At 47.4% G+C, this 16,144-nt stretch overlaps 1 protein-coding gene across 3 annotated transcripts in view; it reads right to left on the reverse strand.

Annotated features, from left to right (window-relative positions):
* The window catches only part of UBASH3A (ubiquitin associated and SH3 domain containing A), a 46,876-nt gene that overhangs the window by 24,037 nt on the left and 6,695 nt on the right, over positions 1-16,144 (reverse strand). For all 3 annotated transcript variants that reach the window (XM_017538594.2, XM_017538595.2, XM_017538596.2), the window contains exons 4-6: positions 15,416-15,614; positions 12,054-12,223; positions 10,278-10,486 (exon numbers count right to left, since the gene is read on the reverse strand). In XM_017538594.2, the coding sequence (XP_017394083.1) occupies positions 10,278-10,486; positions 12,054-12,223; positions 15,416-15,614 (578 nt within the window). The remainder of the gene's footprint in view (positions 1-10,277; positions 10,487-12,053; positions 12,224-15,415; positions 15,615-16,144) is intronic.

Here is a 16,144-nt window from a genome sequence, read left to right on the forward strand (position 1 = left end):
ATTTCGCTCTTTCTTTCAGTGAATTCTAGCATTTTAAATTTCCAATTCCATTGGGAAAATTCAGGAGACTTTGTTTCTAATGGTTATTAGAATGTGGAAAATACAACAAATTAAAAAACGTGAAAGAGTATCCGTAATTCTCCAGCTCAGTTAACCACAGACTCTAACCCTGTTTCCCTCATCCATCCACATTTGGGAATGTTGCCTTATGGCTTTTTGAATTTGAACCACTTTTTCAGGAAAAGCAAATTGTAGTCGAGTAGAAGGTGAGGGGAAATGGTGCCTCATTTTTTTTTTTTTTTTTTTTTTGAGACAGGGTTTTACTTATTTTTCCCTGTCTTTATTGTAATGGCGCAATCTCGGCTCACCGCAACCTCTGCCTCCTGGGTTCAGGCAATTCTCCTGCCTCAGCCTCCTGAGTACCTGGGATTACAGGCATGTGCCACCATGCCCAGCTAATTTTTTTGTAGTTTTAGCAGAGACGGGGTTTCACCATGTTGACCAGGATGGTCTTGATCTCTTGACCTCGTGATCCACCTGCCTCGGTCTCCCAAAGTGCTGGGATTACAGGTGTGAGCCACCGCGCCTGGCCGGTGCCTCATTTTTTAAAAATTCTACTTTAATTTTTTGAAAGACAGGGTCTCGCTGTTGCTGCGGCTGGAGTGCAGTGACAAAATCACGGATCACTGCAGCCTCGACCTCCCAGGCTCAAGCTATCCTCCCACCTCTGCCTCCCAAGTAATTGGTACAGGCATGGCACCACCATGCCCTGCTAATTTACTTTTATTTTTTATTTCGTAGAGACAGGGTCTCCCTATGTCACCCAGGCTGGTCTCCGACTCCTGGGCTTAAGTGATCCTTCTTCCTACCTCGGCCTCCCAATGTACCAGGACTACAGGCATGAGCCACTGCGACTGGCCGGGCCTCACTTTTTTGTGCGCATGTTCTCTTACTATTGAACAGGAGCTCCTTGCCCATTTACTTCTCTCCTGTTCATGTTCTTTGGCCATTTCTTCTCTCAAAGCCTTAGTGTTTTTCTTAGCAATTTTTGAATGAAGTTTTTGTAGAGGAAAAGTAAGGAGACAGCTTCTTGGTCAGTCAGTGAAAAAGGCAGGCATTAGTCACCCCAGGGGCCAAAAATGTCCAAGGGCTAGCAGCATCCAGGGACCCCTGTGCCACTGTGGGAGGGTTGAGGGCTGGGGCAGGTAATCTGCTCAAGTGGGTGACCCGTTGGGGACCATCAACTTTATGAATATCTTCTGAAAAGCACTGTGGCCAGCTTGCTCTTTGCCGGGTAGGGTTCTTTATGATGTTTATTCTGCAGAGGTCTTTGAGTTTAAGCATCTAATACTCACTGTGAAAGACAGGTCTGCTTAGTCTCACTTTAAGATCCCTTCCACTGCTTCTGAGCTTTCAGAGCTCTCCCCAGCCCAGAAATCAGAAATGCATTCACTAAGCAGTTCTATTTTTAAAATGATTTTCTGTTTCTATTTAATACTTGAGTCTGCCAGGAATTGATTTTAGTGTATGTGAGGGGATATGAAATACTATTTGTTTTCTTTTCTTTTCTTTTTTTTTCTGAGACAGAGTCTCGCTCTGTCACCCAGGCTGGAGTGCAGTGGTGTGATCTTGGCTCACTGCAACCTCTGCCTCCTGGGTTCAAGCGATTCTCAAGCTTCAGCCTCCCGAGTAGCTGGGACTACAGGTGCGTGCCACTGTGTCTGGCGAATTTTTTGTGATTTTAGTAGAGACAGGTTTTCGTCATGTTGGCCAGGCTGGTCTCGAACTCCTTACCTCAGGTGGTCCTCCCATCTCGGCCTCCCAATGGCTGGGATTACAGGCATGAGCCACAGTGCCAGGCCAATACTGTCTGTTTCTTACCCATTTCTGTCCCTATCTCTGATGTGCCCCTCATCAGATGTGACCTCTCCAGGATGCTGGACTTGTCCTCTGGTCTCTATCCTGTGCCTCTGATCTGTTTTTTAATCTCCCTCGTGCCAGGACCATATTGTAGATTCACAGTGTATTTTTAACATCTAGTCGGGTAAATATCTCTTCATTTTTATTTTTCAAAGTTTTATCTCGGCTCTCCTCTCCTGTTTATTCTTCCAGATAAACTTTTCATGCATTTGGTAAAGTTCCAACAAATGGTCCCATTGAGATTTTGCCTGGAATTTTATTAAACCTGGAAGTGACATGCTGCCACAGTTTACTGTTCTCAACCACGCACAGGGAATGTTTCTATGTATCCAGCCCATTTGCAAATGTTTGCATGTCTCCCATAAAGGTCTCAAGTCCCCACATTCCCCTAAAAGCAGCAGTGGCTCCCACACCTGCACCGAGACCCGCCCAGGAAGGGCACCTTTCCTTCTGCATCTCAGCGCCTGCCCTGCACTCCTCTGACTGTACGCCCTGGACCACCCGCCAACTGCACGGCGTCTTGATTCAGTTCATGTGTTTCTTGACTTGTCTGCAAGTTGCACCTGCTTCTTCCACAGCCCCATTGCCTGTCCTGTCTCCACCTATGAACTATGGCAGGTCCAGGCCAGTTTACTTTGCATCTTCTCATGGTGTCAGATGCCAATAGATAGAAAATGCAAACTTGGGTTGATTAAGTAGACCAAGGATACAGCCGTCACATTGGAACAATCGACAGTTTCTTCTTCAAATTAACATGCTCAGAGCAGTGAGGCACAATTCATAGCCCCACGTTGGCACAGGAAACATTGGTTGGTTTCCCCTTCCTGAGGGCAAGGTGGGGGCACGAACACCCTGCCTGCGGCTTGCTCTGCAGACTTCAGGCAGGACTTTGCTATCAACTGATGACATCTGTGAGGTTTACAGAGAGAATCGGAGTGCATTCTGCTGGTCTTTCAAATGAAATACGATCAAGATTGCGCTGAGAACATGGGTGATGGGAGGAGAAAGAAAAGGGCTTAGCATTTTCACATTTCTATTTTTCTCTTTAACTTGAGAGAGACTCTTGGCGGTTAACTTACACCACGGAAACAGACGTGTTTGAATTCTCCCTGGTTCTTAAAAGGACACAGCTGCCGTCTGGGGCTGCCTGGACAACGTCCGTGTGTTCGTTTTCTGGGGAGGCCCTGACAAAGTCCCACAGCTGGACGGCTTCAACGACAGCCACAGATTCTCTCACAGTCCTGGAGGCTGCAGGTCTGGGGTCAAGCCACGGTTGGGGCTGGCTCCTCTTGAGGCCTCTCTCCTTGGCTTGTAGATAGGCACCTTCGCCTTGTGTCCTCACAGGGCTGTCCCTCTGTGTGTGTCTGTGTCCTAACTTCTTCTACTAAGGACAAGGGTCATATTGGATAGGGGCACACCTTAATGGCCTCAGTTGAACTTAATCACCTCTTTAAAGACCCTGTCTCCAAATAAGGTCGCATTCTGAGGTCTTGGGAGTCAGGACCTCCGCATGTGGATGTTGGCGGGATGCAATTCAGCCCCTAAGTGTACCTTTCTTATGTCTGAGATACTGTACTTGCTGTAAACTTGCTCTGAGGTTTTCAAAGTAATCTGCTGTGTTTGTCTTCAGTGTGGGAGTGTCCTCGTCTTGACTGGCGCATGGCACGTGTTCTCCTGAGCCCTCACTCTCAGGCCCCGCTGTTCTTTGTCCTACAACGGGGCTCCTTCTGCTCTCCTATACAGAGGATTGGAGCTGCTGCGGTTTGTGAACACAGTCCTCCAGCACCAGTCCCTCCAGGCCACCTCTGATCTTCTTCAAAGCAGTGGACACACATCACGCTGTGATTTGGTGGTAGATAAGTCCGAAGAATCCAAGCACCATCCGGCAAGGAGGCTGGGGTCATTAGAGTGGTGATGGATGATTGATATGTTAATTGCCAAGTACTACGCATGGCATCGGAGCTGCAGACTCTTACTTGGAAAGGTGCCCTCTTCGTGGGCAGGGGATTCCTCCTGGTGCACCTGCAGGTCTGTTTCCAGGCACGGTAATGGTGGCGGTTCTGCTGCTTGGGTCACGAAAGTGTGAGTCCTGACCCAGGCTGGTACTCCTACCAAACATCTGAACAGCTATCTGTCAGCCCATGGGTCAGTTGGCCTTTGGAGGTTGCTGTCTGACCACATTTTCCACTAACAAATACCTTAGCGATGTGTGGAGACGCCCAAGGACCATTTCTTTTCTGATTTTAAAAGCTTTATATGTTTAATAAGGACTTTAGGCAGTTTGAAAAGATTTCGCCAGCTCAGTGGAGTCCAGCAGCTCCCATCATATGCCTCACTGGCCCACAGGCACAGATCACTGCTTAGCAGGGTGTCTTGCTGCTCCCCCAGCCATGATGAGAGTGTTTCCAAAGCAGGACCAATCAGACACCCCACAGCACCTGGCCCAGTGCTCATGTGCTTATGTCTCTCCTTTCATCACAATTTTTGTTAATATTGATTCATTTTCTCTCTTTTTTTTTCTGAGATGGAGCATCTCTCTGTCACCCAGTCCGGAGTGCAGTGGTGTGATCTTGGCTCACTGAAACCTCTACCTCCCGGGTTCAAGCGATTCTCCTGTCTCAGCCTCCCGAGTAGCTGGGACTACAGGTGCGTGCCACCACACCTGGCTAAATTTTTGTATTTTTAGTAGAGACAGGGTTTCACCCTTTAGCCAGGATGGTCTTGATTTCCTGACCTGGTGATCCGCCCTCCTCGGCCTCCCAAAGTGCTGGGATTACAGGCGTGCGCCACCATGCCTGGCCAATACTGATTAATTCTCAAGAGAAAATTGTCTCTAGAAAGAATAGTCCCAGAAACATCACGCATAAAAGCTGAGATGGTTACGTTGATGACAGGTGTCTAATGTATCAACTGTGAAGTGAAAAGTATCATAGCTATTGACTCATCTTCTTCAGAGTCTTGGTGGTTTCTCTGTGACAATGAAACTCTCCCATCCTGGGCAAAGAATGAAGGACATGCTGAATGACGCAGGGCCACAGGGGAGCCTCAACCCTCCTGGAATGTAGATGGTTAGTTAGGGTGTAGCCAGCACCTCCTGTTGTTTGGATCAGGTGATGAACTAAGCTTGCAAGAAAGCAAGAGCTCCCTTGGCTGTACAGCATCACCCCCCTTCCTGCCTCCTGGGCCCAAGTCTTCTCAGCTCTCGAGCAGGGTGTTGCCTTCGGTTACCTACAATCCCTTGTGGCACCCACATCCTGTGATTTAGATGTGGCCCCTGGACCCACGGACATGTCTATGTCAGCAAATTGTGTTTCTCCTGAACTGCTGGTCTGCACGGGTCTGGGATGGCCATGACTGTTGATTGAATGTGTTTCTGTTTTCTCACCCGATGTGGGAAAGCTCAGAGCTAGGAGCTCCCAGCACATGCCACGGTGAAGACAAACTCCAGCCCTGGCTTTGTCTAGCTTCTCCACCTTTATTTCCCCTTTGACCCAACTTTCTTATATTCTCTTCTTAAAATTTAAAATGGATTAATTTATGTTTTGAGTAAGAAGTGCATTTATATGCTTCATATATGTAAATATTATGAAATGGTTGTGTTTGAAAAGTATCTCTCCCGTTTCTATTCCATTCTCCTGATTCCCAGTCCTAGAACTCACAGGTAACCATGGTTAGAAGTTTCTAGACATTCTCCCTTCCAGGGAACCTATGACACATGCATGTATGGAAATACATATTGTGCACATGTATTTACAGACATATACATGTCTTTCCCCTTCCCGCACAAGTATATCATACCACATACATTGTATTGCAACTTATTTTTGTCATTTATCAATAAATATTCCATATTTTTTCAAATCAATACACAAAATTCTCCCTCTTGATTATTTTAAAGCTGCAAATGTTTTATTGTATGGATGTGTCATAATTTAATTTATGGACTTATTTTTAAAATGTAATGATCTCTTCTATAGGGGCAGTTGAGGTCATAGTTGGAAGCCCAAGTGTGGGATTAGGTATAAAGCTGGAATCCTGCCTCTCCTGCTCACTTGCTGTGTGAACACAGGCGAGTGATTTGATCTCTTTATGTATCAGTTTCATCATCTGTAAAATGGAGCAATAACAGTGCCTACCCCAGGGATATTGGAGAAGTAAATCAGTTAATAAAGGACATACGTGGAACAGAGCCAGGCACGGGGCAGGGGGGTGATGTTAGTGTGCAAAGCTATTGGGCATCTCTTAAGCTACCTTAAAATAGATTTAAGTGGATTATGAATTAACACATCAATAAGGAAGTGTGACTACTGCTGCATTTTTCATCCCAGATTTGCATTTTGTGGTCCTTAGTTCTTATTCATTAAGGGAAGAAGTTAAATGGCCTCAAGCGAAGATAATATGGAATGCCACGTCTGGACAAAGCGAAGATAATACGGAATGCCACGTCTGGACAAAGCGAAGGTGACACGGAATGCCACGTCTGGACAAAGCGAAGGTGACACGGAATGCCACGTCTGGACAAAGCGAAGGTGACACGGAATGCCACGTCTGGACAAAGCGAAGATGATATGGAATGCCATGTCTGGACAGCCTTGGGGCTTTCGCTGCTCTCCTTGAGTGTCAAGTTGCCACTATGTTTAGTGGGGAAGCGCAGGGACATAAATGCTGTCCCTGGCTCGTTATACAAATCTCGGTGTATGAATAATTAGCAGAAAGAAATATAATACCTAAAGAAATCAGCCATAGTCACCAAATCTCCTTTTATAAATATTTCAGACAATACTTCCACTATTTTTACTACTATTCCTTGCAAATTCTAATTATTTCACCAAGAGCTTCTATTAGGTACTATTAAACCATCTTTTCTTTTCATTTCTTTTTTTTTTGCAGGGGGGAGTTGGTTAAAAATAACCAATAAGCAATCATTTATTTTAGCTCTTCAAAGTATATTCTTTCTAAATTTACTCAAAATGCTAGTCTTATTAGTTATCCTTATAGTCTCTGACAATTTTTAAGTAGTTTCCAATGACAACTCAAATAAAATGTCACAATTTTCATAGTTTTGCTTTGTGTATGAACCTCAGTAGGAAGGGTACAGGAAAGAATTCCCTGGATATATAGATGCTAGAAATAGATGTCCACAGCAAGTGTCCAGCACAGATCTGAAAATCTATAGATTGAATAGACACTGATTCATCTGTGTCCAACTTAATGACTTATTTATTTGTCAGGGTGGTGGGGGGATCCCTAGAGAAGCTGTTGGAAATTTTGGGAGAGAAGTAAACAAATGAGTGAAACGGTAAAATGGTTTTAAGACCTCCTGCCTGAAGATAGAGGGATGGCCATGATGGTGGTTTTCCAGGCTCTCTTCCCCAGCCACACAGCTCTGAAGGGGCCAGGAAGCCCCAAACCACAACATAGGGTTTTCTGTGTCTTTCTGCCCTGCTCCTCCTACTCTCATCATTCAGTTGTTCCAACCATCAGTCTTGACACCTGCAAGAGCTCCACCCCAGCATGCACACCCGTGAGGTTGAGCAGCTTTTCTCTTTATTCATCAAGTGTATTCTGACCTCTGTCTGCTCTCTCCACTCTCCCAACTGGAACCTGGGAGAAGAGAGTGAAAAAGCTCACGAGAGCTACCTTCTCGTGATGCAAAGGCTTTACAGCGTGGCAACTTGGCTAGACTGAACGACAGTCCCTGGACTTCTTTTTTAGCACATGACTGATCAGGGTGGGCTATGCATTCTCCTGACAGCTGGAGCATGGAAGGGAGGCAGTAGTCATCCTAAGCATCACACACAGCCTTCCCAGCTATCCCATCAAATGCTAGTCTAGGTGCTGCTAGAAGGAGATTTTGCAAATGTGATTAGATCCCCTGAGCAGTTGAATTCAAATTAATCAAAAGCAAGAGTAGTCTGAGCAGGCCTGACTTACACAGTGGAAAGGCATTTTTTAAAAAAGTTTAGGCTTTCCCCAAGCTCAGAGACTCATAGCAGCTGTGTCTGTGATTGCTTTCCCATCCCCCGCGTGTTCCTTCCAGCTGCCCACATGTGGACAACAAGCTTCCGCTTGCCCGTGGGCTTTCAGCCTGATTAGAATCCTCCCTTCCTGCTGCCTGCCCTTGCTCAGCTAGCCCCAGTGATTCCATAAGGCAATTTGTTGTACCAATCCATATAGATGTGTATATACATATATGCCTTTCTATACATGTATGTGCGTATGTGATACATGTGTGTACAATATAAAGTATTACGTGGAGTTGACCAACTGCAGGCCAAAAATATTTTTTAAAAAATTAATCGACAAAAAACAGCAGCAAGGCGAGGTGGCTCATGCCTGTAATACTAGAACTTTCAGAGGTCGAGGCCGGCAGACCACCTGAAGTTGGGAGTTCGAGACCAACCTGATCAACATGGAGAAACTTTGTCTCTATTAAAAATACAAAATTAGCCGAGTGTGGTGGTATATGCCTGTAAACTTAGCTACTCGGGGGGCTGAGGCAGGAGAATCGCTTGAACCTGGGAGGTGGAGTTTGCAGTGAGCCAAGATCTGCCATTGCATTCCAGCCTGGGCAAAAGAGCAAAACTCCATTCTCAAAAAAAAAAAAAATAGCAATACAACAATTTAAAAAATACAAATAAAAAACAATACTGTAGAACAACTATTTGTATAGCATTAACATTATATTACATAAGTAATCTAGAGATGATTTAAAAGATACAGGATGATGTGCATACATTGCATATAAATACGACAGCATTTTATATTGGTGACTTGAGCACCTGAGGATTTGGGTATCTGTGGGTGTCCTGGAACCAATGCCATGCAGATAGCAAGGGACAACTGCATGAATATTTATATGTATTATATATTGTATGCAAGTGATCAGTTCTGCTTCTCTGGTTACACTTTTACTAAATTTGGTATCAGGAATGGGTAGTTGTTGTAACAAACATGGGTGCTCTTCACCTGCAGATGGGGTTACATTCCAACAAACCCATCATACCTTGAAGATGCATTTAATGCACCTAACCTACTGAATGTCATAGCTTAGCCTCGCTTACCCTAAACATGCTCAGACACAGTAGCCTATAGTAGGGCAAAATCACCTAACACAAAGACTATTTTGTAATAAAGTGTTGAGTACCTCATATAACTCGTAAAATATTGTACTGAAAGTGAAGCACTGAATACGGGCACTTGAAACACAGTTTCTATTCAAAGAATATCACTTTCGTACCATTATGAAATCCTAAGTCAAACCATTGTAAGTTGGAAAACTTCTGAACTTAAAATGTGGAAACAACTCTGGGACTTGGCAAAGTTGAGTAGAGGCTTAGAGACTTTTGAGAACGTGGTAGAGAAGGCCCAAATCACCATGAACAGACTGCCAGTGGAAATGTGGATGCTGAAGGTGAATCCTTCAGGGAGGACTCAGAAAGGGATGCGAAACGTGTTCCAGGAAATCGGAGCAAGGAGGATCCTTCCCATGTGTGCCAGAGAATTTAATGAAGTTGTCCATGGAGAGCAGGACTTGTAAGCGATAATGCTGGTTACATAGCTAAGGATATTTCCAAAGTGTTAAGCATATCACCTGGTTTCTTCATGTTGCTTATAGTGCAGCAGGAGAGGAAAGAGATAAACTGAGGGAAGAACATTGAACGAAAAAGAACCAGTGCCTGATGATTCTGAAAATCCTTAGCCTCACCAGATGATGCTAAAAGGCTAAAATTAAGGGATTCACCAGCTGATGAAGAAGTGAATCACCAGGAGTCCTACAGATTCAAGGAAATCACTTCCACCAAGTGTGTACCAGGGCAAGAAGCCTCAGCTGGGACCCCAGCCCTGGCAGGCACCTCGATTACAGCCTTGAGACCCCAGGCTGAGGACCCAGTTAAGCTGACTCTGACTCTCAACCCATGAATACAATAAGATAATAAGTGCACTTTGTTTTAGCTGTTAATTTTGTGGTAATTCATTATACAGCCATAGAAAACTAACAGTACACCCTATGACTTTACAGTTTGCACTCGGGGCAGAAGAATAAATAAACCCAAGCTCAGGACTGCTGCGTGTAATTTATTATGTTTGTGATAAGGAAATAGCATTTTGCAATAATTTTGGGATTACAATCTCAAACTACTCTAAGGCAGAGTAATTCATTCTTTTTTGAATGTTATCGTCAGAAAACCACACATGAACCAAGACGTTTACTATATACCTGCAGGAATAATTTTGCCAGCATAGAGAATGCATTTTACTAATGATGGAATGCTTTAGAAGCACAGTGTTTGCAGGTGGGCACTCTGATGCAGTAACAGAGAGATGATGGGGCTGCAGCTGGAGGCAGCACTCACCTGTGCTTAACCCAGGTGTCAGACTCGCTGGCTCGATCCGTGTAGTTTTCCGGTAGGAAGCCCCGGCAGCCTGTCCGCTGTGAGATCCCAATCACCCAGCCCTCGCTGGCTTCGTCCTGCTGTGTGGGGTCCACAAAGATGTAGTCGCCAGGACTTAGCGTCAGCTCGTCCGCATTCTGGGGTTGGTACTGGAAGAGGGCTCTCAGGGTCTAGAAAAAGGCAAGGGGCTTCATGTCTCGAGCAAAGATTTACTTTGGAAAACGGCAGCAGTGGGAGGTTTGTCACCTGCTACCTCCTGCTCTCTGCCTCCTCCAATGTGTGCTGTGTCTCCAAGACACTGTCCAAAGCTTTGTCTAACGGTACATACCATAGAATATAACGAAATGCAGCATAGAATTCTTTGGATAGATTTAGAAATACATTCTGGGGCTGGGCGTGGTGGCTCATGCCTGTAATCCCAGCACTTCGGGAGCCTGAGGCTGGTGGATCACAAGGTCAGGAGTTCAAGACCAGCCTGGCCAACATAGTGAAACCCTTTCTCTACTAAAAATACAAACATTAGCCGGGTGTGGTGGTGCATGCCTGTAGTCTCAGCTACTTGGGAAGCTGAGGCAGAAGTATCACTTGAACCCACAAGGCGGAGGATGCAGTGAGCTGAGATTGCGCCACTGCACTCCAGCCTGGGAACAGACCTAGACTGTCTCAAAAAAAAAAAAAAAAAAAAAAAAAAAAAAAAAAAAAAAAAAAAAAAAAAAAAAAAAAAAAAAGAAAAGATAAAAAGGCAAACGTTTTGGGATCTATCCATCATCCATCCACCTAGGTACTTTTTCGTCTACAAAAGATCTGAAGGCACAAGCCAACCTTCACATCCGCCTCCCTCAGTGTGAGGTTATTGACACCTTCTTGTATGACACAGAACACGGTGGATTCATTCATACTTGCTCTCTGGATCTGAAGGAAGCACCGCACACTTCATGGGGAGGAAGTCTCAGAATGAGGTTTCATTCAAATCATTATTTAAAATGAATTGTGCTCACTTTGGCAGCATATACAACTAAAATTAGAATGATACAGAGATTAGCATAACCCCTAAATTAAAAAAAAATAAGAATAAGCAAAACATGTATTTACAACAGTCTCTTTCTGTTTCTTTCTTCCCTTCCCCTCTCTTTCTTTCTTTCTCTTTCTCTCTCCTTCCTTCCCTCCCTCCCTCTCTCCCTCCTTCCTTCCTTCCTCCTTTCCTTCCTTCCTTCCTTCCTTCCTTCCTTTTTTTCTTGCCAGTCTCCCTGTTGCCCAGGCTGGAGTGCAGTGGTGCAATCTTGGTTCACTGCAACCTCCACCTCCCAGGTTCAGGTGATACCCCGAGTAGCTGGAATTACAGGTGTCTGCCACCATGCTTGGGTAATTTTTTGTATTTTTAGTACAGACGGGGTTTCACCATGTTGCCCAGGCTGATCTTGAACACCTGACCTCAAGTGATCCACCTGCCTTGGCCTCCCAAAGTGCTGGGATTACAGGCATGAGCCACCGCACCTGGCCTCCTTTTCTAATTCTGGAAATGCTTTTATTTGGTGTTAAAATTTGTGTGCATCTCTGACTCACATATAAAAGAATGCTAGTTGCAAATTGCACAAGAGAGAGAATGGTTTTAGAGAAGCAATAGAAATTTCCCTTGCTACTAAAATATCTCCCTTGGAGGGCTCCAGGGGTATGTGCCGTCAGGTGGGGGGCCGTGCATTCATCTGCTTCTTAGGAGCCCCAGCCCGGCTCTCTCACCTGGTAGTGCACGAAGCGCATGTCTCGGGAGTAGAGGGCTGCCGTCCACTGGCAGCCGTGGCCCAGGGGGATGGCTCTGGCCAGCTGCTCCAGCGTCCTCTGGTGGTGGGGGTAGAACTTGTGGGCCAAGGTCAGATGTAGCTGCTTGGTGCATGGCTTCACAGTACAGTCTGTGAAATCAGGGAGACACAGAGGGTGCCAGGGCACCGTTACCTAAACGCCTCCTTCCTTCCATCTTCCTGCTCCCTCAACAAGGCAAGGACTCGGCCCGCTCAGGACTCACACCATAAAGGAGATGGCTGGATATCTGCAGATTTTTCCAGCAAGCAGGGAAGAGGAGGGCATGGAGATGGGGGCTCAGGGTCTTGGGGCCTATCGGTTTGCAGGCCAGCTGCACAAATGCACGATTCAGACACACAGAGTGAACAGCTGCTCCGTTCCCTGGGGTATGCGCATTACCCAGTGGCCTGGACTTGTAGGCCCGAGCTCCAGTTCACTGGCTTGTTGTTTAATTGCAGAGTTTCAAGAAAACTCTTTAGGCAACACAACTATAAAACACACAATGTCTGAGGGTTCACCTTGTTTTCGTGAAGCAGGAGGTCCTGGGAGTGGCTGAGTCTCCGGTCTTTTTGGGCGTCCTCTGCCCCAGTGGCCCTGGCCCTCCCTAGTCTTGCAAGGGGGCTCAGGCCAGTCAGCAGAGTAGCTGGCGTCACCGACGCATCCGGGATCTGATTTCAGTTGGGCCACAAAGTATTTTATATCCTAGGGAGGCGGTCGGTGTCTTGATGGGAACAGCACAGACTTTGGGGTGGACAGACCTAGTTTTAGGGCACACTGTACCCCCCTTTTGCAAAGTGACCTTGACCGAGCCTCTGGGCCTGGCCCAATTTCTGTTTCAGCAGCATTTGCTGGAGGATGGCAGTGGCTGCTTGCCGTGGGAAACCGGCCTCTTAAAATTTCCTGCTAGACATGCTGTGTCAGTGCAGAGGTCACCTGCCCCCGCTCCATGGCAAGGCACTTGCAAACAGAATCTGCTCACCCCTTAAAAAATGTCGAGGGTAATGCAAGTCTTTCCTCGGACCCCTGAAGTTAGGGCCCACTGCTGTCTCCCACGTGAGAGGTGAGCCTTTAGAGGCAAATGGGAAGCTCCCACGGTCTCTGGCCGGCCCAGGTGCTGAGGCTGCGCAGCCCAGAGCGGCGGGAGTGTGTAGGTGGTGGGGAAATTCCTTTTCTGACTATTTTTCAGCAGTCAGGGAGGACGGCCTTGCCATGTGAGTAAGTGTGGCCTGGGAAAGACCCACTGCTAGTGGCTGACGTCAGAGTGAGTCACACCGACTTGTGAATGGGCCTTTGTGTGTCCTCCTCTCCACAGACCCTTGCCTATGGGGATGTTTCACTGCGGAGGGCCAGTGCGGGCAGGGTGCCTAGTACACTTGCCCTAGAGGGAGCTTGTTTACTTCAGAGCAGTGACTGGTCACTTGTCACTGGGAGAGGCCCCTCTACCCGCTCAGCGTCAGGCTGAGGGCATGGGCCAGAGAAGGGCAGGACAGAGCCTGCTCTGGGTCAGGGCGTGGATGTGAGGTCAAGGCTGGCTCCCACAGGAAGTGGGGCCTCTCAGCATGAACCCAGGTGGTGTGGAGCAGGACAGAGCTGGGTTCAGATCCTGGCTCCACCAGACTGGTTAGGGCGCTGGATCGGTTTCCAACAACAGACATTTATTCTCTCCTGTTTCTGGAGACCAGAGGTTCAAAATCAAGGCATTGGCAGAGCTGTGCTCTCCCTGAAAGCTCCCGGGAAGGGTCCTTCCTTGCGTCTTCCAGTTTCTCGTGGCCTCAGGCAACCCTTGGCTTGTGGCCACATCACTCCCGTCTTTGCCTCAGTTGGCATATGGCTTATCTGTGTCTCTGTGCGGCCTCTCCACTTATGGGGACCCACCCTAATCCAACGTGGCCTCCTTCTAACCAACCACATCTGCAAAGGTCCTATTTCCAAGTGAGGTGTGAGGTCTGAGGTTCCTGGTGGACATACATTTTTAGGGGACACCACTGCACAAACCACAGTGACCTTGGGCAGGCACTTTACCCTTCACAGCCTCAGTCTTCCTGTTTTTAAGATGTTGCCATTGAGGTTCACTAGGGAAGCCTGGGGTATGAAAGAGCCATCATTTGACAAAGGGGACTCATTCCACAAAGGGGTTACTTTCTAATTATCCAGCAGATTCGGTCTCCAGACTCACAAGCTGGCATCCAAATGGAAGCTCAGGATTCATGGTTGGATTTATGGGCCAAAATCTGTGTTTCACACGTGTCTGAGGACAGAGACAGACACGTTCCTGGGGAGAGAAAGGAGGGCCCCCTCCCACCAAGGCACTGCGGCCTTGTCAGATTTTGGAGCTGGTAAATCATGACAACGCTGAGCACCTTCTGTGTCCGGGGAACTGGGGCGGGTGCACCACAGCCTCAGGAAACACTGTTCTTGAAGAGTGAGAGCCCTCATCGTTTTGTAGACAAAGAAAAGAGACAGAGCGAGTGGACCTGACTTGATTAAGGTCACGCCACTCATCAGGGACACAGAAAAAATCCACACCTTCTGATGCCAAGTCCAGAATCCTTTCCACCAAATCCCAGCCTTGGGCTCCAGAGCAGGGCTGGTGTTTGGAGAGAAGGGAATTTTGATGATTCTCAACATGAGTCTAAATAATCTTTCCCTGGAGAGGCCAAGGAGAGAGCACTAAGCTCATTCTGAAAATACAGTAATAGGTCACATAGGACTTGTGTGTCTCCCACTTGAGGCCGAGAGCAGGAGGCCCTGACCCCCCATGTGCACCGGCCTCCAAACCTGTCACGGTCACCAAGTCAGGCTTGATGCTTGGCACACCCCTCTAGGGCAGTTTCCCAGGCTGTTGGCATATAGCTAAGCATTTGAAAAACCACTTAATGTGAACAAGGCTATTTCCACTTAAGGAGAAGACCACTGTGGGTCCAGAAGCTTCCTATTGGCCCGCATTTTTGTAGGAAGCTTCCTATCGGCCCGCATTTTTATAGGAAGCTTTCTATCGGCCTGCATTTTTGAAGGCTGCAGTGGCTCACGAAGGAGGCTGTAGTTAAATTCTTCAGCCTCAGGTTAAGACCATGTCCAGGCACCTGGCTGAAAATCCAGAAGTGGACACGGCAGTGCCTTGGTGAGGACAGGTGCATCCACTGAGCCTGGGAGAAAGCCCACCCAGCCATCCCACCATTGCTGTGGGCTCTGCTCCCCTGGAAGCGACCCACTGCATCTGTGTGCTGGGAGCTGAACCCTCCGCGAAGGGTTCACGCACTGCGAACCTGGCCCTGTGTTTGCAACTGGCCAGGGCTGCTCACCTGCTAAGAGAGATGCTTCTGTGGCGAAGGTCATGGCGAATTCCCGGATGACGTCTGCAGGGCTGCCATTGATGAAGAAGCCGAGGTAGCTGATGGAGGAGTGGAGAGCCAGGGGCACGGCCATGGGGAAGGAGCCTAGGAGCCTGTCTCCAGCTCTCTTCAGCGCCTCGTACAGGCACTCCACCTTCTGGTCTTCACACTAAGGGGAGAGAGACAGAGCCCGTGTTTCCTCACCTCTCATCAGAAGTCATCTATTAATTTAATAACAATCGGCAGCAATTAAAGTGAGACCCTTTTCTGTTCAAAATGCTGTAATAGTTTATCTCGTCCCTGTGTGTCTGGGGTTATGGATTTGTTCTATACCTGGACCTCAGTTTTTCAAATATTTCAGGTCAATTTCCTTGCAGGATGGTGTCTCCTCTAGGTGCCCAGGTTGGAAATCCCCTGGTCCTTGAGCTGCATCCCCTCCCTCCATGGCATGTGTTCACCACCTGCTGAGCCCTTTCCTCAGTCCCATGGCATTGCTTAGGTTTGCACAATTTGGCTTCTGGAGGTTTCCAGCAGACTCCAAGGCTGCCCAGGCACTGCTCAGAACCTGCAGTGGAGGGGGGACTGAGCAGTGGAGGGGGACTGAGCAGTGGAGGGGGTACTGAGCAGTGGAGGGGGACTGAGCAGTGGAGGGAGACTCAGCAGTGGAGGGAGATGGAGCAGTGGAGGGGGACTCAGCAG

Source organism: Cebus imitator, unplaced genomic scaffold (assembly GCF_001604975.1).
Source record: "Cebus imitator isolate Cc_AM_T3 unplaced genomic scaffold, Cebus_imitator-1.0 Scaffold112, whole genome shotgun sequence".
Lineage (NCBI taxonomy): Eukaryota > Metazoa > Chordata > Mammalia > Primates > Cebidae > Cebus > Cebus imitator.